This window comes from Rousettus aegyptiacus, unplaced genomic scaffold (genome assembly GCF_014176215.1).
Source record: "Rousettus aegyptiacus isolate mRouAeg1 unplaced genomic scaffold, mRouAeg1.p scaffold_m13_p_3, whole genome shotgun sequence".
Taxonomy (NCBI): Eukaryota; Metazoa; Chordata; class Mammalia; order Chiroptera; family Pteropodidae; genus Rousettus; species Rousettus aegyptiacus.
In genome coordinates, this window is record NW_023416306.1 from 33,293,738 (window position 1) to 33,321,282 (window position 27,545).

Here is a 27,545-nt window from a genome sequence, read left to right on the forward strand (position 1 = left end):
TGACCCACCAATGCCTTTCGATCATCAGTGCAAATGTCAATACAGTGTCAAATAATGTCTTAGTATTTTTATGAAAATAGTTTTCGACCTTGCAGATTTTCAGAAAGGATCTCGGGTACTCTCAGAGGTCTGTAAAGTTCATTGAGGACTGCTGGTCAATAATAGTCTTGTTATACCGGAAAGCCAGGAAGCTATCTATCAAAGACTAGGATCATTTCAAAAGCACTCAGGTACCTGCTTCAAGAGGCTCCCATTTATCAAAGATGGGACCATTTGAGCATTAATGACTACAGTGGATAAATATCAAATGTGTTTAAATCTATTAGTTCATATTGATACATGAAATCAAAATACTTCATTGGTTACCTGGGGAGGACTTTAGGAAATAAACTCATTCTGAAAATTGGTAAATATAGGTAAATTAAAAATCTGAAAAAAAAAATCTAGCTTTTATTTACCTCTTATTTGATGAATTGTACCTTTGGATAATCAAAGGAGAGATTTTTTTTTCTCTGTATGGAGTTATCTTAGTTACTAGATGAAAAAAGAATGGAATGATAAGAGAATCACTGTTTTTCAATCCATAATGGAATAATGGATCTAGGTAGTGGTGACCAGTGACTGCTTATGTTACAAAAAGATAATCAGACACTTTTTGCTTTTTCATATAAGATTACAGTACCACATATCACCCAAAGCAAGCCTTTAAATTCAACTACCAGTTTACAGAGAATATAGAGGATAAACAAGCATATTAGTGATACCATGGATGTGTAATTGGCAAAATCCAGAATGCAGGACCACCAAGCTTCTAACAAATAAATTGTGAGGAAAATAAAAAGAGTGATAAGAAACCTGAGGATTAAAAGAAAGATGCAATATGTAGACCTCATTTGGTTTCTGATTTGTACAAAATGAGAGAGAATATGAATTTGGGAAATTTGAACTATGACTAGATTTTGATATTAAAGGATCATTGTTATTGTTTTTGGTACAGTAGTTCTATTGTGTGTGTGTGTGTGTGTATGTGTGTATTTAAATGAGTTTTTATGTTTTAGAAAATAGAAAATGCCAAAGAACTTACAGAGGAAATTATCTCTCTGAGATATGCTTCAAAATTTGCCATGGGATGTGTGTGCCTGTGAGTAAGCATGTGTGAAATAAAATTATCTGTGAATTGATAATTCTTGAAGCTGGGTGATGGGTACGTGATGGTTCATTATTCTGGTTTTTTTTTTTTTTTTTTTTTGGTTATTGTTGTTCATCTTTGGAATTTTCCATAATGTTGACATTTTTGCTCATTTAGATTTATGATAACAGTTTTAAGAGATTTCTTTCTCCTGGAACTTTGGAAGAAAATGAAAATACATGAAAACTTAAGCATATAATTTATTTCGTCTCTATAGAATTTTTAATTTAAAAAAATATAAAATAATTTTGAAAACCAAAAAGGATAGAGAATAATATAATGAATACTTGTATACAAATCACCCAAGAAATAAAAAATTACAATATGACGTGTGCTATTTTCTAATAACATTTTTTCCCCTTATCTCTAGAGGTAATTACTATTTCGGATTTGGTGTTCTTCATTGCCATACATGTCTCTATATAAAATAAATTTTCTTAGGTATTGTATCTATGTACACACATACTAAAGAATATATGTGGGGGGGGTTTCATTTGGAGATTTATACATATCGATATGTATTTTCATTTCTATATTATGTTGGCTATTGGGAAATACTACATTATTTTATTTTAAATGATATATTAGGTGCATTTTTCAAATAGTATGCTCAATGTTTTTTTCAACCTCCAAATATCTTTTCAGGTGAAGAACCTCTAAATTTAAACCATTTGACACATTTGTTAATCAAAAAAATACATAATGTTTGATTGTTACATTGTATATAATGTAAAAATATGTATACTGTTCTCAATATGTTTTCAGATTTTTTAATTCATTCCAGAATAGGGCTCTGGTATTGCCTATTCTGTGCTAGGTGATGTCTGAAATACTGCTTTATAGAATAAGATATGCAAGGTCTCTACCATCATGGATCTTATGACATCATTTTAAATAGTGATAAAATCTATGGGGTACATTTCAGTTTTAGAAGTAGAAGGGCTGGTGGAAAATTGGGGTCATCTTTATGTTGTAACCTGAAATGAGAAGGAGCATGCCAGGGGAAGATGTGGAAGAAACTGTCCTTGAGGTTGAGAGGACAGCAAAGACCTTGAGGTTGGGGAAAAACTTGCTGTATCCTAGGAACTGATAGAAGGCCAGTGCAGCTGGGTCCCAGTGCATGAGGGAAATGTGAGAAATTAAGTCTTAAGAGGTAGATGGAGGACAGATGACCTAGGGCCTGTTAGGCTGTGATAAAAAAGTTAGATTTTACTTAGAATCTGATGGGGTGCCATTAAAGGTTTGTAGCTGGATAACAACTTGATTATAGTTGTGGTTACACAAGTCCACATAGTGATAAAATGGCTCAGAATTATATACGTACCAATGTCAAATTCCTGGTTTTTCTGTTGTCCTATAGTTATGTAAACTGTAATGATTGGGGAAACTAGGTGACAGGTTCAAGGGACCACCCTATTATTTTTGAAACTTCCTGGGAGTTTTTATAATTAAAAAGTTTAAAAAACTCACTGTGATGATGGGAAAATGGATTATTGGGTGGAAAGAATGAAAGCAGATTAGTTAGGAGGCTTTAATTTCCTAGTGAGAGATGATGACTGCTTGGACTTAGGTAGTAATTATAGATATGGAGAGAAGCAGAGGGATTTAAGATGTTTTTGAGATAGAGCTGGTATTGGGTTGATATGTGGAAAAGGGGGTCTAGATTTTTGTCTTGAAGGAACTGATGGTTTTATGTGTGTTTGGGAAGGTGAAGATTGGAAGAGAAATAGGTTGAGAGGAGGAAACATAAGTTTTTATTTATTTATTTATTTTTTATGTCAGGCTTGTTAGGTTGGGTAAAATATCAGAGACAGAGGCTGGAGTTGAATATAGGTGCCAGGCAAGATATAGATTATAATTACAGCTGTGAGATTAGATGAAGTCACTCAGGGCAGAAGAGTGGAGAGAATGAAGAGTCTAAGAGGGCTGGAGATAGAGCTGTGGGGGGACTTTATCTAGAGTTGTGTCAAAGGAAAAGCCAATAGAGTAAACCTAAAAGATGCAATAGAAAGAAAATCAGGAGAGTATGGAGTCATCGAAGCTCAAAGAAGAATGTTTGTGGAAAGAGGGAGCTATCTGATTTAGGTAGTGCTGATTCTGAGTATGATGAGGAAAGAATTGACCGCAGGAGGTATTGGGGACACCTCAGGCTACAGAAGGGCTGCGGTCAAGTGTAAAGTAGGGAATTGTTCTTTGAGTCTCTTAAGAGGGCCTCTTAAAGGCAAGTCAGAGCATATCACTCTCTGTTCACTATTCCCATTTCACTTAGTGTAAAAGCCAAAGTTCTTATAATGGCCTACAAGGCTCTAAATATCGTGCTCTCTTCTGCCCCACCCTCAACTCTGACCTCATCTCTTACTGGTATTCTTTAAGCCTGCTGAAGCCACATCAGCTGCCTCACTTTTAATTGAAAACAGCATTCATGCTCCTGCCTTGGTATCTAGGTGGTTGTGACTCTTATTAGAGCGTTCTTTCTGCAGGTATCTGCACACTTGACTCTTCTAACTTCTTTTAGGCCTTTTCCTAAGTGCTACTCTCTCAGTGAGGTTTTCCCTTACCACTCTAAAATCGCACCCCACTCCTTGCCCCTTTTATTCCCCCTGCCTTTTTTCATAGCACTTTTCACTATGTTAATACTATATAACTATATACGTATTTGCTTTGTCACCATTAGAATGTTCACTCAGTGAGAAGCAGGAATTTTTGTTTGTTTTGTTTATTGTTGGCAACACCTAGAACAGTACCAAATGCATAATGTATGGGAACAAGGAAGAAAGAATGTGGGTAGAGAATCAGATGGTTTAAGGATCTGGTGGTGGGAAGATGAATGTATTCTTGTTTGATTTTATAACAGTTGAAGTATAACACTAACAGAGTGAGGTGGAAGGGATGGTTAGATGTTTTCGAGGAGAATGTAGAAAATGTAAAAACTCTTGGAGAGTGGAAAGGTGAACTTCCAGGCCGTAATGTAAGGTTGCTGGACAAGGTTGAATACACATTTGGTTTTCTGAAGTAGGATGTGTTTATCACTTAAATCTGAATTTTAGCAATGTTAAACTATAAAAGATAGGAAATATGATATGTATAAATGTTTTGTGTTTTCAGAAGGGTGGAGTTTTTTTAATAGTGATCTTTATAGTAATGTACTTACAGTTGATGTGGGATGCACTCTAATTTAAAGTAACATTCTTTTAAGCCTTATCAATAATTCTCGGGTTGTTGGACTCCTGGCTCAGCTGGAAAAGATCAATACTGAATCTACAGAATCAGATACTGCCAGACATGTTACATCAAAAATTCTTCATCTGGCTCAAAGTCAAGGTAAGCTTTAATTTCATTTTAGGAATGCTTTTTTTCTTTAAAAGTATATGTTAAGAATGTTCAAACTTTTGATGGATGATTTTCTGTAGAAATTGAACTTTCTCCAATAGACTCAAGAAGTAAAAAATGGAATTACTTTGAAAAAAATTGAGCTTCAAAGCGTTGCTTCTAAAAAGTGATTATGATTTCACTTATGTATGAATTCTTCCCCACCCCCAATTTTCAAACAATACTAATTCCAGTGCTACTTGTTCTAGAATGTTGACAAAAAGCTGTCAGGTAACATAGAAAATTGGTTATTGGTATGATCTCCACTTTGAAATTCAGGCTCTGTCATTCAGTGGCTGGGTGACCTGAGGAAAGTTTTAATCTTTAGGACTTAGCTGTACCATCGTCTGAACCAGAGATAAGAGAGCTCATGTGATTATTATGAAATAAGAGAGATCATGTGATTTTTATGAGGTTTATATTTAAAAGAATGTTTAAAATGTTTAATAAAGGATATTTCTATTATAGGAAGCTAGTACTACTGAATTGGTATCAAAACCTTGACAGTACAAGAGAAGAAAAGTATTTACATTGCACTTAGGAACACAAATGTGAAAAATCCCTGATAGATTGAGTCTTTCATCATTATGAAGTATCTCTGCCTCCAGTAATATTTCTGGATTTAAAATGTTTAATAATAATAATACAACTCCTCCATCTGTTTTATGGTTATTTTTTACACATTATACTTTTTCCCCCATTTCTACTTTCAATGTATGTCTTTTTTTTCATTTTTGAGTGTTTCTCGAAGATAGCATATTGTTGGATCTTGCTTTTTTATCTAATCCGAGTGTTTATTGTTCCAAGTTAATGTATTTATTCATATGATTGGACTTACATCTGCCATTTTATTGTTTGTTTTCTATATGTTTCCTTTTACATTCCCCTCATTGTTTACTGCTTTCTTTTGTGTTACCTATTGATTTTTTAACTAAGTTTTAGTTTTCTTAGTGGTTCCTGTAGGGATTGTAATATGCATGTTATTACAGCGAACTTTAGATTAATACTAATGTAATTCTGGTAGAACATTGAAATTTTCCTCTAATATAGCATTATTTCTTTTTCACCCCATTGTGTTGTTAGAAACCCAACAATGCAATGTTATAATTATTGCTTACATAATTTAATGCCTTGTAAAGAAGTTAGGAAAAAATGTGAAAAATTCAGTACAGAGTCTTGAATGGAGAACAGGCTTAATAGCCAAATAAAGCTTTGTAGTTAAAGTAATGCAAGTGGAGTGAAATTTTGGGAGGAGATGTAGAAGGAGGGAAAGCTAGAATTTATGTCCTGGAAACTATCTACATTTTATATGTGACTATAAGTGGATCCTGTGAAAATGAGAAAGTGCATTCACATTTATAATGCCTATGTCCTGATGAATTTAACCTTTTATCATTATGGAATATTCTTTGTATCTGGTAATTTTGTGTTGATGTATATTTTGTCTGATAATAGTATAGCCCCTCCCTCCAGCCCTCCAGCTTTTTTATGGTCATCGTTTGCATGCTATAGCTTTTCCCATTCTTTTTCTTTCAACTTATTTGTATCTTTGAATCTAAAGTATGTCTTCTATAGACAGCAGTTTGACATTGTCTGGCTTTTAATTCAAGCATTTATTCTATTAACATTTAATGTAATGTTGATTGGACTTAAGTCTACAATTTTAGTATTTGTTTTCTGTTTGAATTTTCTGTTTTTATTCTTTGTTTCTTCTTGTCCTGCCTTTTGGATTATTTGAACATTTTTTAGAATTCCATTTTAATTTACCTATTTATTTCTTAGTTATATGTGTTTGCATTTTTAAAGTCTTTCTTCTGGAGATCATAATAAACATCATTCATTTTTTACACTTTGCTTAGAATTCATATTATAACATCATGTAAAATTTAAAAACCTTGGAACCTTATAGATCCATTTATATTTACTGTTCTTTAGCTATGGTTTTTGTATGTATCATATCTATATACATTATAAACCCTACAAGACAATTTTGCTTTAGACAATTGTCTGTATTTTAAAGACATTAAGAAGAAAAAAAGTAGTTTTTATATTTACTCAGATACTTATCATTTCTGAAGCTCTTTATTCTTTCCTAAACATATGAGCTTTATATGGTATCATTTTCCTTTTGCTTATACAATTTCCTTTGGCATTTTTAGTAGTACAGATCTGCTATGGAAGTCTTTTTTCTTTTATTTGACAGTGGATTTATTTCACCTAATTCTTAGTATATTTTTACTAGATAGAGAACTGTGAGTTGACAGTTTTTGTCTTTCAGCACTATAAAGGGCACTTAAAATAGTGCTTCCATTATTTTATGGCCTCCATAATTTCAAGGGAGATAGCTGCTGTTTTGGATCTTTGTTTTCCTGAAAGTTATGTATCATTTTTCTCTGGTTGATCTCAGAATTTTTCTTTAGTTTGGTTTTAAGAAGTTTGGGTATAGTTTTGTTAGTATTTATCCTGCTTCAAATTTTATGTTTCTTGAATCTGTAAATTTATGTTTCCATTTCAAATTTGGGACATTTTTGGCTGTTCGAATATTTTTCTTCCTTATTTTCTCTTTTCTTCTGGGACTATAATACATATATCAGACTTTTGGAGATTGTTTCAGAGGGCCTGGAGGCTCATATTTTTCAATCTTAATTCTCTCTGTTATTCAGATTGGATAATTTTTATTTTTCTATCTTCAAGATCTCCACTTTTTTCCTCTATATTCTGCCATTATGTTTATCTAATTATTTTGGTTATTGTATTTTTCTGTCCTAAAATGTGCATTTGGTCTTTTTTTTTTTTAAATAGTTTCTATAGCCTATAGTTTCCTATCTTTTTATTCATTATGAGCTTATTTTTATGAATATCATTGATCATAATTATAAAGCTGCTTTAAAATTCTTGTTCATTTTGATTATTGAAAGTTGAAGAAAACATGTAGTATGAGAACTGGGAAAGATATTAAAAAGAAGCCAAGGGAGGAAGCAGTAGTCAGCAATGTAAGTAACAGAGAGGTTAAAATAAGGACCTTTTTGACTTGACCATAACTTTCAGGTGGTGAGATTAGAAGGAAGATTAAGTATGTTGTAAGGAAGATTATGTATGTAGATACTGAGAGTGGAAAATGAAAGAATGATAGGGAGCATAGACTATTTGTTTGGGGAGCTTTATTGAAAAAGAAATAAAAGAAGGGGAGACAAAATAAGATAAGGACTGTTAAGTATGTGGAAAAATAAAAAAAAGTATATTGGTAGAAGTTGAAGCTATATGTTCATGACTAGTAGGAAGAATGGGATTTAGAATATAGTGGAAGGGACACTTCCTCCTGCTCGCCCCCCAGACTGGAGAAAGAAATGCATGATTATTAAGGATTTGATATATGAGGATATGGAGTTGTGTCATCATTTGTAGGATTTCATCTGTGGCAACTGATCACTTTGCCTCAATTCATTGAGGAAAGTGTAGATACTGAGAGTGGGGAACAGAGGTTTAGAGATTGAGGACTGGTACAAATTTTAGAATAACTATAGGCTATTTATTTGTAGGGAACAGGGTGTTGGTTATGAGTTGAGATAAGTGAAAAAAAGTTTTGTGTTCTCAAATGACATTGGAAATGGTGAATGTTTTTGGTACTAACAGTATGAAATTAGAAGAAGGAATTATTGTGTCATTATATTTACTGTGATGTAGGAGTAGAGAATGCACATTTTAGCCTTCACCTCTGTATAAGGATTTGTGGTCGGAAGGTTAAGGCATGGGGCTTGGAATCCAAGTGAGGTATGCACTGATTTTATGGTAAAATAGCACTGCTGTCGATGAATTGGAAGTTTCAATGAAAGTAACAGGCTTACATAAACCTTAGAAAGAAAAGAGGAATAGGAATGTTAGAAGGCTATGGTCTGAAAGTGGGAGATTGGAAGTTCAAGATATCAGAGGTAGAGCAATTTGAGAGGGTTGGTAAATTGGAGCATGGAAGGAAGGATTTTGTTGTCACAAGTTCGAGAAGCTATAGAACTAGGTATTTGAACGAATCATCCACAGTGACACTGAAGTCAAGATCATGGTAGAATTTAGAGTAGAGTAGAAAACTGTGTAGCACCTAGTTTTCATTTAGTGTGTGGAATAAGCTAGATGGTGGTGGATGTTATGACCAGGGAAGTGAGAGGCTGTAATGTACTGTCTTCAAAGGAGAAGAGAATTTTTTTGGCGGGGTCGGGGTGAGGTTGTTTCCCTGAAGGTGAAAAATTAATGGTTTACTGGTAGTGGGGATCTTAATCTTTGGAATATTATGTGTGATGTTAATACTGAAAAATAAGTCAGTGGCCTTATTTAAAATAGGATGCATTAGGGATACCGAAACAATATTTTATTTATTTTACAGCTGAGACGCTTGGAAGGAGAAAAATGATGAAGGATAGGTTGGATTGGCAGAAGAATCATATTTTTTAAAACAGAGGAATTTGTTTTTACAAATAAAGTTATATGCCTGGGGCATGACCATCCATCATGACCTGCCCAGTTAGGAATTTATGATTTATTACAGCACCCCTTTTTTGTCCACAATTTCCCCTTTCAGCCATAAATCAATCCAAAGGATGCATTGATGACCAGCCTTTTGGTTGGATAGTGTGGTCTGACAGCAGTAGGAAGGCTCATTCCCAGAAAGTCTCAGTATCTACATTGTCTTGTTGAAATTGTGGATCACTGTGGGTGGGGAATACTGTAACCATGGGATGTGAGTTGAGACCGAATTTTCCCAAAAAGGGAAGGGCAAGTAAATGGTAGGCAGTCAGAGCTTATGACCTCAATTGTGAAAAAATACTCTAGATCGTTTATTCCTGTGAACTTTCTGATCCAAGTTTTACTGTCTCAGTCTTCTGTATTTTCTTGAAATACCTTTATCAAACCTTGGCAATAGCGTAAGATGTCTCCTTTCAAAAATGTCAGCTCACGAGTTCTTTCTTCTAACTTAAGGCCAGCTAAATGTTCTATGATGTATGAAGGAACACAAAAACTGAAAAATGGGGAGCCAGGGAGCAGGGAAGAATCAAGTGGCCATCTTGGATTTCCCATGGCCTCGATCGTTTGTTTTTTTAATTATGATTTTCCTGTGCAGTTTAACATAAAAAACAAATCTTTTAAAGTGTTCCAGGGACCCTTTTGGAACACCACAAAATTATTTCTACATATATTGAGATTTTAACCGTTAAAATCTCAATTTCTAATGAACACTAAGAAGTAAGCAGTTGGCATTCTTTAGCTTGGCAGATTTATGAAGATATTTTATAATCTCTGGAAACATTTCATAGACATCAAAGTCAGTTATTAACATAGGCTCATTTTTATAAAACCTAGGTAAAATAATGTCTGTTTTACTTAGACCAACAAACTTAAGCTAGCTTTTATTTACTAAGGATTAATCTTAGATCATGTGAACTTCAAAAGCATTTGAATTAGTTTCATATATAGAGACACATATACAGACCCAAAGAGAAGACCCCAAACAGAGACCTTGTAGAACACCTGGATCCAAATTTTATTTCTGAGGCATTTACAGTTTTTATCTGTCCTTGACAAGTCAATTCCAAATGACCTTTCTACTTTTAAAATAAGGACAGCCATTAAACTACCTCAAAGAATTGAGTTAACAGCAAGTGGCATCATAGGTTGATCTGTTTATCTTTTTTTTTTTGAAAGATTGAGAGACCAATTAAATATATGCTTTTCATTAGTTCAGCCTAATTTTATAGCTGACCTTTTCTTGTGCATCCAAAAGATTAATTTAGAAGTATCACAGGATCCTCATCTTGGCCATTTTTATATTAATGGGAAATTGACTGTCCTGATACTTGTTGGCCTTGAAGGCATGATTTCGCATGTTAATTTTGAGATCTGTAGAGTCTGAATAAACTTTTAGAGAAAACTAGCCCTTATGTGCATATAAGCCAAAGGCGGTGAATATCTCTATAGGATTGCTTCATGCCGTAGAGGAAATTTTTCCTCAGGGAGCCTCACAAAGATTCTTAGTCACCAAAGAATACCTGAGCAAGGGCCAATGAGAGCTTCCTGCATGCCGCCAGAACTACGATACTTTCCAAGGCTCGGGCGCCCTCTCTCTTGGGGGTGAACTCCGTCCAGGGTGCACTGCCTTCCCTACCTACCTCACATCCCCTTCCCAGGGCTACCACCAGTTTCTCTGGGGTTGGCTGCTCTACTGCACTGGATACTTTGTGGCACCTATGTCTGCCACTCTGGATTTGGGGCTCTACAATAGCTATCACCATCTCATTGGCTATTTGGGTTGGGGAGGCAAGTGTCCTTTCTCTTTCAGAGCTCAAGAGGGTTCAGTCTATCATTTCAGCAGCAACAGTTTTGTTCAGACTCTCAGTAAGTAATCCAATTAAAAGCCAGAATTAAGAGCAGCAGGCCATTATTTTTTTTTCTGGGTTATCTCAACCCTATTCACTTTGAGGATTTTCTTAGAACAGGTCAAATAAAGTCATGGCCTACTACTTACAGCAAGGAGGCCTGGAATTCTGAAAGAAGACTCTCACGAGTTCTCCTGATGCAAAGTGGAAGCCAGTGGGACACAATGGGCCCTTCCTTGCTTGCTTGTACCTAGTTACTGGGTCTGAGATTGAAGGTGAAGGGTGGACTTCTTCAGAATCCTGCTAACTCTACCATGTAAATGCCAATGTAAAAAATGTCCAAACCTGTAGCGAATTTTGATGAGTTTATTTGAGCCCAAACTGATGACATAATGGGGAGCAAGATCTCAAATGCTCTCCTTTCTTCTCTTATTAATCAAAGGAGAATTGTGGAGAAGCTCTTTAAATAATAGACACAATTTATACTTTTTTTTCCTCTTAGTTTTGTTTGTTTTTGTTTGTTTTTGAATCAGAATTTTTAAAAAAGTATTAATTCAATAAAAACATTTAAAAATGGAACAAGGTTTCTGTTTTCATCAATTTCAATGAAATGTTTTCTAGGTCTACTCATAAAGATGATAAAGAGCCTTGTCATTACCATTCCTACCTCACTTCCAGTTCTAGTAGTTGAACTATGTTAACGATTTTAAGATTTTAGCTGGACAAACAGGGATTCACCGAGACCATGATAGGAACTGTGATGAAGAGCAAGGGAGGTCCCTTGAACTGATATCTGGAAGCCCTGCAGAGTAGCATTAGCAACATCAGAGGGAAGAACATCTAACAACCAATTTAAAGTGTTTACTGGACCAATGGAGACATGTTGATTTTACATTAGCTGTATAATAAAGCTATATGTAATTTTTTCTTACATGTTCTAGAAGAAAATCTTTCTACTTTCAGAAAAAACAAGGAGAGAAATGACAGCCAAAGGTTCTACAGGAATGGAAGTTCTGCTGTCAACGTTAGAGGTGAGTCACTGGCAGACTTTATTATGTCTGTTAATGCCAACCATCAGTGGAGAAAAAAAAGTATATGAAATATGTAATTTTTATCCTAGATGTAAAGCCAGTGAATAGAAGTTTGTTCTGTGTTTTAAATTAACATTTGGAATAATGGTATGAACATTCTAATATATATTAGGTAAACCTCTAAGTATACTTCCCTATGATTAAAATGATAGCCATATTTTAAATCTTAACATGCCATTCTGATTGGTAATAGAGAAGAAAGCATTTGCTTAGGAAATAAATCTTTAGTTTAAAATAAATGATTGATATCAGAAATTCTCATTTGTCGTATTATATTAGCTGATATATATTTGTGATTTAGTTTACTATATATATACAAATTGAATAATTATATTGACCATAATTAAATTTCTGTGCCAGTGTAAAAGTTTCGGGTAGATCAGCAGAATGTATCACAATCAGGATTTTTTATTTTATTCAGTGGAATATTAAGAACAAGGAGTAAGTACCATTGTACACCTTAAATTTACATAGTGTTGTATGCCAACTTTTATCTCTATAGAGCTGGAAAAAAAAGAGCAAGGTGATAATTCATGCTTTTTTGACAGGAATTACTTCCTCTCAAAACTGACATAAAGCTATTATTTTATTCTAAATTGCTCCTTACTTCATACACCAAAATAAAATCCATATCAAGCAAATATTTAAGCATGGAAAATAAAGTCATAGTAACTAGAAGAAGTAATGAGAGGAATTTTTAAATAATCTTACAACATGGAAGACTTTTCTAAGTATGAAAAAACACAGGAGTTGGGCAAAATTAATAAATTCAACTACATTTACAAAAGTATATGGAAAAAACGCCATACACACTCGGCAAATTGAGGAAAAAATATTTCAACTCATACAATTTTTTAACATATAAAGAACTTCCACAAATTAATGAGGTAAAAAGTCAACCCAATAGAAAAACGTATAAAGGTTATGAATAGACAGTTCCCAGAAGAAGAAACAAATTGTACTTGAGATTGAACATTGTTGTTGTTTTTTTCTCCCTCTTTGCTCATGTCACAATTTATTGAGGTCAGCAGGGGTGGGAGGTGTGGTGAATTACATATGGGAGACTTGTCTGAGTAAGGCCTAGAGATAACAGTGCAACTTCCATTCAGGTTTCAATAGCTGGAGCTCAGTCACATGGCACAAGACATAATTACAAAAGAGTTAGAAAATGTGGTTTGGCTGTGTACCCAGGAAGAATATGGATCAGTTTGCTGCTGAACACAGAGCAATATTGCTGCCACGTCCATTCTTCTCTTTGACAAATATTTGTTCCTCTCATTCTTCCAAATTCCTTTCCAAGGTGTCAGTGGTCCAGTTAATCCCTCCAATGCAGAAAAGGGTCTCTGGTTAATGCACAGTCTCTACTTGGTCTGGATGGGGCTTTTTGGTTTCATCAACCTGTGAGCTAAAGTGGTGAAACAGAGACAACTCATTTCCTTTTGGGAAAGGGAAGAATGAGTCTCATGCCAGTTACCAATACATACTAATTCTGAAATTCTTCTGTAAACATTGTAAAATCCTCTACTCTGAGGGTGAGGCAGTTCCTTGAATAGGCAATGCAAGTATTGCTTTTAGTAAGAAATATAACCAAATACAATGTTTAAATATTTATTATTAGATTGGTTGTCCAGACTTTGGGAATTAGTTATTCTTCTACATTGCTAGTAGGAATGTAAATTGCTTCATGAAGAGCAATTTAGTAATAACCATCAAAATACATGCTCATATTCTTTTACTCAGAAATTCCAAGAATTCATCCCGCATACAGTCGTAATTGATTGCATGTAAATATATGTACTTAGTCTTTTGTTGCAATTTTTTAATAATGTAAGATCTTTTTAAAAATCTCATTGATAGGTGACTGGGATACATAATCATTGGCTAAGCCATATAGTGGAATATATCTTGTAGCTGTTAAAAAGAATGAAGAAACTATTGATGTATGAAAATATCAGTGTACAAAATAGTATTTTTAGGGCAATATCACTTAGAGAAGTAAATTTGTATGTACATATATATTTGCATGAATTTTTCTTTATGTGGGCACATTATCTTGCTGGATACATAAGAAACTGATGATGTAGTTATCTTCTGAGAAGGGAGCTAGGTGACTGGGTAGTCACCACATATACATTGTTGTGCCATTTACATTTTGATTCATTTATTTTGGTAGAAGTTGATGAATTCAAATGACATATTACATCCCCTTGTAGTAATGTTGATACTAAGAAAGCAATAGCTCAGATTATTTGCAACAATTCTTAAGGGCAAGAAGAAGAGACTGAAATAAGTGAGAACATTGGAAACCTGAATACATTTGTTCTTAGAGAAATTGGAAATGTCATCTCTAAAAGATAGGTAGTTCCCAACAGGAACAGAAAAAGTTTGGGAATCACAAATTTACAATGGTTTAATAAAGAAAATAAACTATTTATTTCAGAACACGAAAGATCTTCAAACTACACTTAATATCTTAAGCATTCTTGTTGAACTGGTGTCAGCTGGTAAGTTTTTGTTTCCTTTGGTCTAATTTCTGTTTGTAAACAGTGATCAACAATGTGTCATGTGTACTTTATTAGAATTTGCTGATATTCATATAGAGGCTATTCTGAATATTGAAATTTGGAAACCAATATGGCATACGCTTTTGTTGTTGCTTTGTCTTTAGTATCTTCCACTAATACTCAAACTACCCCTGAAGCCCATGTGTTTCAGGAGCCTTGAACACAGAAATTTTTGGCATCACCTGTTTTTATTCTCTACTGTTTTCTAACTAAAATAAATGAAACAAAATTTTGATTTTGATGGTTTTTGTTTTTTTCAGAAGTCATCACTTTAAATATTTCTTGAATGCTAACAAGTTGTAATATATAATATGTTATGGGAGAATTTGCTGTTTAGACAAATTTTAAAAAATTCTTTTTAGGTGGTGGTCGAAGAGCAAGTTTCTTAGTTGCCAAAGGTGGTTCACAAATATTATTGCAGTTACTTATGAATGCCAGCAAGGAATCTCCTCCGAATGAGGAATTAATGGTGCAGATTCATTCTATTCTTGCAAAGATTGGACCGAAAGGTAAGGAGTCTCCTTGTATGATTATCAAATCTGGAACCATTTTTGTAACATGGATTTTGTATGCCTTGAAACTGGTAAATTTTAAAAATCTAAAATGCCACTGCTTTTTCTTGGTCTTAGTTTTATTATGCTTTTTCCCGTTAATTACTGACGTACAAGAATTGAGGATCCTAAATTCATGAGGAATTCCATTGCATATTGTGAAAAAAGGAAGAAAAATATGTCAAAATCCTAAGTGTGTCTTAGTGTGTGTGCATGCATCTGCATGTATATGTGTGTAAAGGGTACACATAACATGGGTATTGTTGAGGCTAGAAGAAGTGTATATGGATGGGAGTGCTTTGAGGAGCCCAGAGGGTAAAATGTGTTTGCTTTTTATTAATAGTCATATTTGCATTGCATTGTCTCAATGCCCAAAAATCTCACAATCTATTTAAGACCAAAGAGATACAAAAAATTGTAAGACTGATTATAATAATAGTAAGACATGCAAAATATTTAAAAATACAAATTGAGAAAACATTATGAAACCAAAGGAGGAAGCCAATTTAAGTTAGATTAACAGAAAAAGACATCCTTTAAATATGACCTGAGTTCAGTTTATAGTTATCTATCTGCGCAAAGATTAAAATGATTCCCTAAACTCTTCGAATAGTGGTTTTTAAAAGTTCCACCATTGCCTTGCGTCATATATATGGGTTTTAAGCTTTGAAATATTTGGTTAAAATGCTTTTTTCTAAAAAGTGTGTATGTATGTGTATATAGTTCATGTATTTATAGTTCACCCATGTCTTTATGTATTGTATAAATATTTAAATATTACTTTTAACAAGTGTTGTTGTAAAGAAAGCATCCCTGAGTTAACTTTAATTTTCTACACATGTTCTTACCCAAAAGGCTGAGAAGTAATAACTTAAATTTTCCAGATGTCTTAGGAGCCTTAAGACTTAAATGCATATTCAGTTTATTTAAGAAATATTTTGTTAGCGGTCTTTTATTTTTCTTTAACTCTTATATTTGAGATTTAAGGGCTCCCTTTGAGATTTTTGCTGAAAATGAAAAATAAAATGAGAAGATCTTATTTAGTGATGAATATTGTCATATTATGCTTCTTCTTCTACTTAGAACCAGATTATCTTCTGCTTTACATGAAATTAAGACATTGATGTATGTAATTTATATTTGTATTTCCTTAATGTACGTTTTCAATTGTAGTTCATTTTTTGAATTTTCTTTTATACTTTTAAATTCGTGCTATTTCCTTTATTATTGTCCTAGTTTTTCATTTTTATCATTCAAGGGCATTATGCAGTAATTTCTTTGGTGATTTTCTTTCTTTTTTTTTCTTGTAAGATGAGAGTAATTTAATTTTTCCTCAGGAATATTTAATTCTTTTTGACTTAATATCCCTCTTGCTGATGAGATAACTCTGTTTGCTGTTTCTACTTGCTTTTTGTTTGTTTGTTTGTTTAAAATCAGCATTCTTAAATTCTTGTTATCCAGATTGTGTTTACTGTTATAAACTCTTTGAAAATAAAATGAAGACTTTCTTTTCTTCTCTTCCTTTTCTGTTAAAAATTAGATCCTGTTAACTTCATAAGTTATATCAATAACTACTGTGGTGTACACCTGAAACAAATATAATATTGAATGTCAACTGTAATTGAAAAATAAAAAAATTTAGAAAAGAATTAGACCGCTTTAGAAATTTACTCGATAATGTTTACTAGATAATTTTCTACAGAAACGGTTCATTTTTCATTAATTTAAGTCTGAAAAGAATTCTGGTAGTATTGAATAAATAGTATTGGTAGTGGAAACAGATTTTTTACGATTCTCTTTCACTGTGGGCTGGTATTTTTCTGAGTGTGTGGGACTGGACAGACTCCTATGTGTATTGGATTCATTAAGTTCTTCCTTTAATGTTGGGCTGCTCCAGCTTCCATCTCCCTGCCCTATCCTTTCACCTGCTGCGTAGTACTTTCTTTCAAGCCATGTTTCAAAGGTACAAGGAGTATTTTTAAAGTCATACAAGAAAATGATTGTATTTTTATATGTTTGAGGCCAGCTATACATTTGATAATATGAATTCGTTATATGTTTTTAGAATCTCATTGTTTCTGACATCTTTATTTCATTTAAAGTCACATATGAATAAATTGTTTACTTTTTTTTTTAACAGACAAAAAATTCGGAGTGAAAGCTAGAATTAATGGAACTCTGACTATAACCCTGAATTTGGTGAAACAGAATTTGCAAAATCATCGCTTGGTTTTGCCTTGTCTTCAGCTTTTACGAGTATATTCTGCAAACTGTGAGTATTTCAGAGCAGCTGTTAGTTAACTCACTCTCGCCCCATGAGAAAGATGTAGAAGAATATGAGGTTACTGGAAACTGGAAAAACTGCTGTGCCTATTTGGATTTTCACAGATAAGAGGAAAGTGGAGTTGGAAGGCATGTGGTAGCATAGTAATGTGGAGCTAATTATCGTCAGCCATCAATAGGGAAGTTACAGAACAGAAAATAAATAGTACAGAAGCCTCTGAGGAAGGAGGAGAGAATAGGGATCACTGAGAGAGAGCCTCAGAGTGTCTCCTAACACATGCGTGCGCACGTGCGCGCGCGCACACACACACACACACACACACACACTTTCTCTCTCTCTCTCTCTCTCTCTCTCTCACTCACTAATATTAGGTCCTCACCCCTTAAGGTATGGGTTTTTTCTCTGTTTCCTAACTATGGAATTGAGGTGGCTAACAAAACATCTGAAATTGAAATTGTAGAGTATACGTTATTGCAGAAGATTATTGCAAAATAATAATAAAAGTGGTAGGTGTGTGTGTGGCATGTATGTGTATATGTATATGTTTATATGTATATATGTTTGTATTTATACCTTGGCAATATGGCTAAAGGTGTGCTCAGGGAAAAATAGCTTTGAACACTAAAATAGTTAACACTTATTTAATTAAAAAGAACATAAAGGAATGAATTGGATAGCTAACCACAGAAGTTAGTAACAGGGCAATAAACACAAGGAAATAAGAGGAATGAAATAGTTAAGAAGAAAACCTTGGGGGGAAAAAAGCCGATCTAAAAAAAAATAAAACAATTGGATTAAAAATGAGACAGATAAACCACTGAATATCCCAATTTAGGAAAAAAGAAGGCAGCACGGAAATAAATTAGAAGGGAAAATGAAATAATATATAGATACAGAAGAAATTAATATTATGATACAAAACTTTGAGAGCTATATTTTTGGTGGCATTCTATTGAATTAACCATTAGAAAGCCATTTAAATGGTTTGTAATTTTTAAAATAATATTCAGAGTTGAAAATGTTAGGCACAATTTTCTGATTAGGTAATTGTTTGTATCTCTTGCATGAAAGTCTAGTTGTTACCTCTTTTTCCCTACTGCAGTCGCTTTAAGTAAGGATCTCATTATCTGTCATGTAGCTGGGGGTCCCCAACCCATTACTGGTCTGTGGCCTGTTAGGAATAGGGCCACACAGCAGGAGGCAAGCAAGCAGAACTTCATCTGTATTTGCAGTTGCTCCCCAGTGCTAGCATCACCACCTCAGCTCCACCTCAGGTCATCGGTAATCAGATTGTCATAGGAGCACAAGTCTCTGGTGCCAAAAAGTTATAGACCTCAGCCTCCTAATGTCTCTCTCCAATCCCCAGAGTGCTGTGATCTGACCTGTATTTAAAATTTAGATCTTACTGGTTATTCATTTTGGGCAATTCCCTATAGTTGAATGAATTAAGAACTTACAGTGTCCTTTATAATTTGTTTACTTTCTTTTCCCAATGCATCTTCCCATTGGTATGCTTTTGTATGGTTCTGTATGAGTAACAACATGTAACTGCTCATACCCAGGTGTTCAGTGAAATTATTCTGTTATCTCTGTTTCTGTCTCCAGTGATATTCCAGAGCCACATCCACCTCTTACTGCAACTCTTGTCCTAGCTAACTCATTTGTAAAGACTGAGCCCAGATATCAATTTCTCTAGAAATGCCTTCTGTTTCATTGTGGATTAGGGACTCCTCACGGGGGTGTAACCTAAATAGCCTATAACTCCTGAGCTGTTTGGGAAGTAATTTAGTATTAATTTGTTTCCTGTTCATTCTCTTATACACTGTGTTTTTGGAGGGCAGGCACTGTTTGTTTTTGTTTCTAATTCCCCATGACCTTTAGTAGAGTTGTTTTGTAGAGTTCACTAAATTTATTGAAGAAACAAATGGAGTGACTTAAAAGTGCTTTTTTGCAGTAACATTTTTAAATATAACTTCTTTCAGAATTTCCCTTCAACTTCCCATTAAAAAAATTAAACGAAAATACCAAATCTTCCTTTCAAGTGATTATCTAAGGCGGATTTTATGAGGGACGTGAGTTCCCATATACTAAACAATTTGTATATATTTTTGGCTATGTATCAACAGTAATACACATTTCTACTTGTTGAGTTTTTTGAAATTATTTTATATTGTTTTTCTCCCACTCCCAGCTGTGAATTCAGTATCCTTAGGGAAAAATGGAGTTGTGGAACTGATGTTTAAAATCATTGGACCATTTAGTAAGAAGAATTCGGGTCTCATGAAGTGAGTAAATTGTTTTGAGTGTAAATAGAGGTATATGCTTTATTATTCTGGGCCTCATCATCTTGATCTGTACAGTGAGCAGTGGAGTTAAATTGTATCCAGAGTCCTTTCTTAGTTCTTAAATAGTGATTTTATTATGATAAAGATTTTCTTTAAAGTTTAATTTTCAAAGGTATATCAAAATTAGAAAACTTTAAATTCATTGAATATAGTGTTATGGAAATTTAAACCTTAAACATTCCCTAGATACTATAAGAGGAAAAAGATCATTTATAGAGTATCATTCATTTGGAAACGTTTATTGAATGCCTACTATATTCCCTACCAATTTTGCAATCTTTTAATGACTACTTCTTTCATTCTTACAATTATCTGAACATATTTTAAATTTATACATTTATTTTTGCCAAAATAATGTTACTCTTTTCTTATTTTGAAAACATTATATATTTATTCGTTTGTAGGTCTTTCAACCTCAGAAAATAAAAGCTGTTTCCAGTTTCTCGGCAATATTTACTATTTTTTTAAGCCATATTTGAAGTCATCCTGTAAAAGAAATTTTTATTATCGATTTCTTCAAATATAGAGTTTATGTTATATTAAACTAATTAATTATCTGGAATTAGTTATAGTAATTACTGTATGCAGCAGTTGTCAACATTCCATCATTTTTTTTCATTTGTTTCTTTCCACACTTATATTTCACTTGGGGTATTTTTAAGTTTAGATGTCGTTTCATATATATGTGTAAATTTCTGTAAGCAAATCCCAGATATTTTTTAAGTTTTCCTCTAAATATTTCAGTATATAACTACTAAGTAGGGACTTAAAAAATTACCACAATACTGTGATCATACTCAGTAAAATTATTAATTCCTTAATGCAATCTAAAATTCATTCTATTTAATTTTCTTCAGTTTTCTCAAAAAAAAACTTTTACAGTTTGATTGTTTGAATCAGGATCCAAACAAGGTATACACATCATTCCTCATTATATTTAGGGAATTTCCAATCCTACCCAATAATGGAAAGAATTGAATAATGAATCCTGATAATACCCATCACATAATTTCAACAATAATCATTCTGTCATCTTTATTTCATCTTCCCCTTCCCTATCCTTTCTTTTGTTCTGGAGTGTTTTAAAGCAAATATCGGCCGTTACATTTGTTCTATACGTTCTTTAGTATGATGACTATCGGATACAGAGCTTTTTTCTCTTAGTGTTACCACAATGTTATTTCTTTGCCCAACAATATTAATAATTCCTTAATATCTAATTTCCTAAGAAATGTCTTAGGAAAAAGACATTTGCATTCTATTTGATTATATTTTATAATCTTTAGAATCAATAAGAGCGCCCCTATTGTTTGGGTTCTGTTTTGTTTATTTGTTGAAGGACCTTGGTGCTGTCTTATAGAATGTCCCAACTTTCTGGATTAAGATGAATGTATTCTGAGGTTATTTTATATGTAGGTATATCCCTTGAATTTTCTGTAGACTGATAGAGCTAGAGGCTTGATTAGATTTGGGTTCTTTTTATTCTGGTCAAAAATATTTCATAGGTAGTGCTAGATACTCCATTTTGTACCACTTAGGATCATTGGGTTGATGTGATCAATCCATTTTTCACTTACTGATTTAGTGATATTTCATGACATCACCTAGATTCATTCACTCCTTAGGGTTTGCAAAATAATAACTCTTCTGATTTTCTCATTTTTTCTACTTTTATTAGCTGTGTTTTATTTTTTTATATAAGTAAGAACTTGTCCACATTAACTATTTAGTTAAATTTTACAAACAAAAAGGTTCAGAACATTTTCAGTCTTTTCACTCTTTCTTAATAAAGGTTAAATATTTTAGTTTATACCCTTCCAGAAAATGGGAAATTACTTGCACATATAATTATTTATCAAATATTATTTGGTGGGATGACTTAACATTTTTACTTTTGCAAAGATCATACATAGTCTTAGAGCATTTGATGAAATGTAACAAAACAAAGAAAATGATTGTATTACCATTAGTAAAACCAACTTACAGAATTGGTATAGTGTAGTGAGTGGGCTCTGGAGGCAGGCAGAACTGGATTTGGATGTTAGCTCTGTCTCTGGCTCCATGATTGGAAGTACATTTTGTAACTTTTTATGACCCAGTTGCCTAGCTGTAGAATGCTAATGTTAGTGCCTATATTTTAGGGTTGCTGTGAGGATTTAATGAGACGATTTCTATAATTAGCATGATTCTAATTATATAATTAATAATTATATTAATGCAGTATAATTAGTTTAGGTGGTAATGTAATGTGGCTATGAATGAATCCTAGTTAATTCTAAAAGTACATTTTTTAAAAATATGTCTATCATTTCCTCCTTTGATCTTTAAACTACTTTATGATTTATCTTTTATCTAATAGATTTGATCTCCTACTTAAGATCTGCATTCTCTATTGTAATCAAGTTACCAAATCTAACGTAAACTGTTCCCAGAAGAAACATTTCACAAATATCTTTATAATATATAACATGGAATATATCCAAAACTATGTAGATAGAAATCAGTGGGTCTAAACTTCTGAGAAAGGGCTGCTGTTATCTAAATTATCCCTTTATTTTTAATTTTTAAAAGAAAAAACAAAAATTTAAACTTTACTTTTGCTTTAAAAATAATCAATTATTTATTGACCAAACATCTGTATCCTGATCTCTTTATCATTTTTAATAATCTTAGGGCCCAACACCCTCCCCCCCCCTTGATTAAAAGATCTCAACATCGTAGTTTTTCCCCTTACACAATGCCTTGATTTTGGTAGAAGATTTAGGGGTATTATATATGTCTGATAGGATACTGCTTTCCTTGAGGATTTCCTTTTTTTTTTTTTTTTTTCCACTTTTAGGTTTTGGATTTAAACACTGTTAATCCAGAAGGAAGCAACTCTGGAAGTCATTGTAATTCTGTCTTTTCGAGTTACTATAGGTTTGGAGGTTATTGCAAGGATTGATCCCCCAGTTTAAAGTAGATGTAACTTCATGAGTAACTAAAGCTTAAATTTTTCCTGTTTCACTGCTCCTAAATGAATATGCCACAGGCTGCTTTTTCTAAGCCATTGTTGGTCGTATTATTCTGTGTGTGACATAGGAAGTTTTGAAAAATATATAAGTACAAAATATTTGTTAAAAAAATTCTAATCAGCATAATACAAACTATGCATTTTAAAAAATCTATTCTAAAATTCTTTTGTGACTTTTATATTATAAATTCATACCAGCTCATTAAGTGTTGTAGAATTTCAAAAATTGTACTAAAGTTTTTAAAAATACCATTTAAGTAACATTTTGGTAAAAATATCAAGACGACTTACCACCAAACTTCATATATATATATATTTTTAATCTAGTGGATCAATGGAACAAACATGATGGGCTTTGGAGTCAGAAAGAACTAGTTCATAATGCCAGTTTTGCCAGTATTGAAGAATAAACATCAATGATTAAAAACTGTCAGAAGCACTTTGATTTGGTTTAGATGTGTTATAAACAACTTTCAGCAAGAAGGAATACTTTCGAAAAGTACTCAAATATTTTATAATTTTGAATAAATACTTAGCTGTAGATGGGGAAATCCTGCGAGTTCATTGCAAGTAATCACATCTAAGTGATGATATTAGTTTCCTAGGCTGTCGTGACAAAAGTACCTAGTACAAATTTGATGGCTTAAAATAACAGAAATTTATTGCCTCACAGTTCTGGAGGCTAAAATTTCAAAACCAACTTGTCAGCATGGCCAGTGCTCCTTCCTTGCTGCTTCCTACTTTTGGAGGATTGCAGGCAATCTTTGGAGTTCCTTGGTTGGTAGCTGCAACATTTCAATCTCTGCCTCTGATCACATCATGTTCTCTCCTCATGTGTCTGTCTTTCAATAGTCTTCCCTCTTCTTGTAAGGCCACCAGCCATGACAGATTAAGGGCCACTTACTCCAGTATGACTTCATCTTGACTAATTACATCTGCAACACTCTGTTTCTAAATAAGGTCACATCTGAGGTCCTGGGGCTTAGGACTTCAGCATGTCTTTTTGGAGGAGACTGATATTTCTGATTTTATAATTTTCTTTCTCAACAGAGAAATTCAACAAGAGAAATTCAATTTCCATGTTACTTAGCTTTTATGTAACCCTAAGCACATTATATTCAGAAATCTTTTGTTTCCTTATTCATAAAACGTGCCGATTCTATGAACTAGGATTGTTTTAAGTTAAACTAGAAAACACATTTATGAGGCAGCTATAACTATTTCTGGCATTTATCAGGCCTTGCTGAACAAGTCTTTTTAATAAATTGCTGTTTCACTTGAACGATCCATTTAGTTATGTTTAATTTTGACCAATTTAAAACTCAAAAGTATAATCTTATGTACATTTTATTGCACAGTTATGAGATTATGGAATGAATGTTTCTTACCAATCATTCAGTGCTATGGAAACAGTGTATAATTTTATAATTTTCACTTTTAACTCACCATTACCGAAATTTCACATTGGTTTTAAAGAGTTTACGGGCATGAATTTATAATGTTTTTTAAAGTGTATACTTTTCTTATTTTACAAATGTTATCATAAATAAAAGTTTATGTGGTGGTTTTATTTGTAACAAAAAAACCAAAGTGTAACTGTTAACAACTTGCTCTAGAGGGTAGCAGTAATGAGCATTTATTGTAAATGAGCACTTATTCAATAGCTAGTCCTAGATTAGTTTCAGGTCTTGCTATGAACCAATATTCATCTTAAACCAATATCCATTTTAAATCTTATGATTGATTATCTTCTTTACCTTTAGTAACATCTGGTAATGCTATGTCTCCTTTACCACTAATGTTTTTTCGAGTAGTTGTTTTCACAGATGTGTATATCTTATTATCTAGATTGTAAAATTATGTGTGAAAGAGATAAATTTGTTTTCTACTTTTATGCCCATGAAAAACCTGCTACTGTAGGTATCTAGTAGGCATTCAACAAATGTTTAATATGAGTTTAATGCTTAAGTTTGACAGAGTACATATTTTTATGCAAATTAATTAGAGTTGTTGAAATTTTACTAAGAGGTAATATAGTATATAGGCTTATATTTTTAAAGTTACTGAAATTAAATGCCATTTCTTCAGTAACTTTTTTAAAAAAACTAATTGAATTATAAGTATCCAATAGTGATATTATACTTTTAAAGTTGATTAATAGCAGTTGATTTCAGTGTATGTAACAGTGTTTATTTTCAAAGAAAATATAACTATCTTTCTTTTTTTAGGCTATTCCTTTATCCATTAATGGGCAGTTAAAGTGTTTGAGATATTAATTAGGTTCATTATTCTCAATAATGACTATGACTAAAAAATGTTAAAGGCTCCTACTTCTTCTCTTGAAACCTCCTAGTTTCAAAATATTTTACATTTATGATCACCTTAAATATTAACATTACTGCTTGATAGGGCTAAAATACTTTAGAGTCAAATAGCTACAACTATCTATAGAATTTTGTAGTTATGAACTTTATTTGTGTTAAAGACTTGTTTTTGTTTTAATTTCTTTGTGAGTTAGGGCCTATGATTCTTAATAATGTTCCTGTGTGAACTCTGTCAGGTCAGATACAGGTATAATAATTGAGTTCATCTTTTTTCTTCCTTGAAATTCTTTTTCACTGTAAATTGTGCAGTTTCTTTCTTTTAATTAAATTTATTGGACTGACCGGTTAATAAAATTATATAGGTTTCAACTGTACAATTCAATATTAATCTGAAAGGAGAGATGCATACAGAGAAACACCATATGTAATTGACTATAACAGGAATGACTTTTGGAGTAGATAATTACTTATTTGAAAAGATTGTACGAATTTACTGTTGTAGATTAATTTTACTCGTTTTGTTGTTATTTGTGTTTTCTCATGTTGACAGGGTTGCTTTAGACACTCTTGCTGCATTGCTAAAATCAAGTAAGTTTTTAAATACTAGAAATACTAGATACTATTTTTTGAGTATTTTATCTACAGTGTTAAACTGGAAATGTAGATTTAGTCTATAGTTATAAAGCTGGTTTATGTTAATGTCAAAGTTGATTTTATCTTTAGCATAGTTGATTGATATGTCATAACTAATGTCATTTGTTTATTGAGCTATAATTTATTCTAGTATGTTGACTTACTATTTCTAAGTTATTACTATAAACATAAAGTCCTGTTAGTAAAGTAATATGTAAATATTTCATAAGTATATCTTTTTTAAAAAAGTAAAACTAACGGTGTTGAGAATGTTTACTGTGAAGACTGTTGAACATTTTTTCTCTATATATAACACATGATTTTAAAACTTTTATTAGAAATTTTATTTCTACCACAAATTCAAATTTATAATATTGAAAATGGCTACTAATGTAAATTTACAGTTTACTAAATTTATTGACACACTAAAGCACTATTTATCTTAGAACTAAAGCATTAGAGTGTCTTATGATGCCCTTGAAGAGTAATCATCTACACTATATGGTTTTTTTTTTTTGCAAGATACACAGTATGCTTATTTTAAATAACAGTTTTCATTAACACTCCAACTCTCATTGGTTAACATCTAATCATAATAACATTTAGTCCTTAAGATCTGTATTGGTGGCTTTCAATGTTATTTTTCTCCAAAACTATCAAGGGTAAGACCAACTTGCCCTTAAGTTTGAATGACCAGAGTTGTTTATTTGAAATTTAACAAATGACTAATTGGTAAACCTTATATTTGGTAATGATCTATTAAATTTTAAAATTCACCTTAGGTATTAGTATTATGTACCAGAGAATATAAAAGTCAGTTAGCAGTTTTATCTTTGAAATGATATGTGTGGTACTCAGTAAAACTAGCCATGTAGCTTCATTTTCATATATACTACAATAAATTTGAGACCAAGATCAAAATACTTGGATTAACTTGGATTAAAAATAAAAAATATTTTTAGTCTTTCTTTGATGTGCTTCGACTTTGTAGTTCAAATTGTTTAAAGATTAATTTTTAAATTAATATAGGCATATACTTTTGATTTAGAGTAGATTAACTATTAAAACTAAACTTATTAGTTTATAAATTTTCTGATGACAAAGTCATTAATTTTAAGTCAGTAAAAACTAAAACCTTCTAAGTATTAACTATTTTACAGAAATCAGTTATACTAAGATGACTGAAGTCTTATATCTTAAGTTTTAAATAGTAATCTTCCTTTTACTCCCTGCCTTCTCCTTCAAAGGAAGATGGTGGGCAAATAGATATGTTTCCCCACCATTAGGTAAAAAAATAACTGACAAGTAGAATGACTCTGGTTTATATTTAATATTGTTTTCATATGGTACATGGCACTAAATAGGGTAAATATTTAATAATGCAAAATAATATTTAGTAGCACACTGCTTATTTTTAAATGCACTATGGCATTTTGGAGCATTCTTATGCATTGATTTCTTTTTGTTAGGGAGGGCAGTAATTTACTTTAAAAGGATAATTAAACTACTCTAATAAACCTAAAAGAGTATAAAGCAGAAAATGCACACACACACACACACAATGCAGAAAGACAGGCAGCTTAATTGCTATTACTGAAGTGTAGATAGATTAGATATTGCAATCTAATGGGAAACCTAAACTGTATTTTAACTAGAAAGGGAAGAAGAGACATAGACTGATTTGTGAGTTGGTGTCCTGTACACATGAATAAAATCCCCTTTACTAGACTTTTAATTGTGCTCAATTGCAGATTATTGATAGCTTTGTTCATTTTTCTTAAGGGTCATTCAGACACCTGTTTTTGAGTTACTGGGAAGTT

At 32.5% G+C, this 27,545-nt stretch overlaps 1 protein-coding gene across 7 annotated transcripts in view; it reads left to right on the forward strand.

Annotated features, from left to right (window-relative positions):
- Positions 1 to 27,545, forward strand: part of AGTPBP1 (ATP/GTP binding protein 1) — a 125,678-nt gene that overhangs the window by 19,909 nt on the left and 78,224 nt on the right. For 5 of the 7 annotated variants that reach the window (XM_016130301.2, XM_016130303.2, XM_016130306.2 and 2 more), the window contains exons 3-9: positions 4,386 to 4,510; positions 11,884 to 11,951; positions 14,452 to 14,515; positions 14,938 to 15,084; positions 17,267 to 17,398; positions 19,602 to 19,695; positions 25,643 to 25,680. In XM_016130301.2, coding sequence (XP_015985787.2) covers positions 4,386 to 4,510; positions 11,884 to 11,951; positions 14,452 to 14,515; positions 14,938 to 15,084; positions 17,267 to 17,398; positions 19,602 to 19,695; positions 25,643 to 25,680 — 668 coding nt within the window. Of the gene's footprint in view, positions 1 to 4,385; positions 4,511 to 11,861; positions 11,952 to 14,451; positions 14,516 to 14,937; positions 15,085 to 17,266; positions 17,399 to 19,601; positions 19,696 to 25,642; positions 25,681 to 27,545 lie in introns of all 7 variants that reach the window. The other 2 variants (XM_016130305.2, XM_016130304.2) reach the window with 2 other exon arrangements.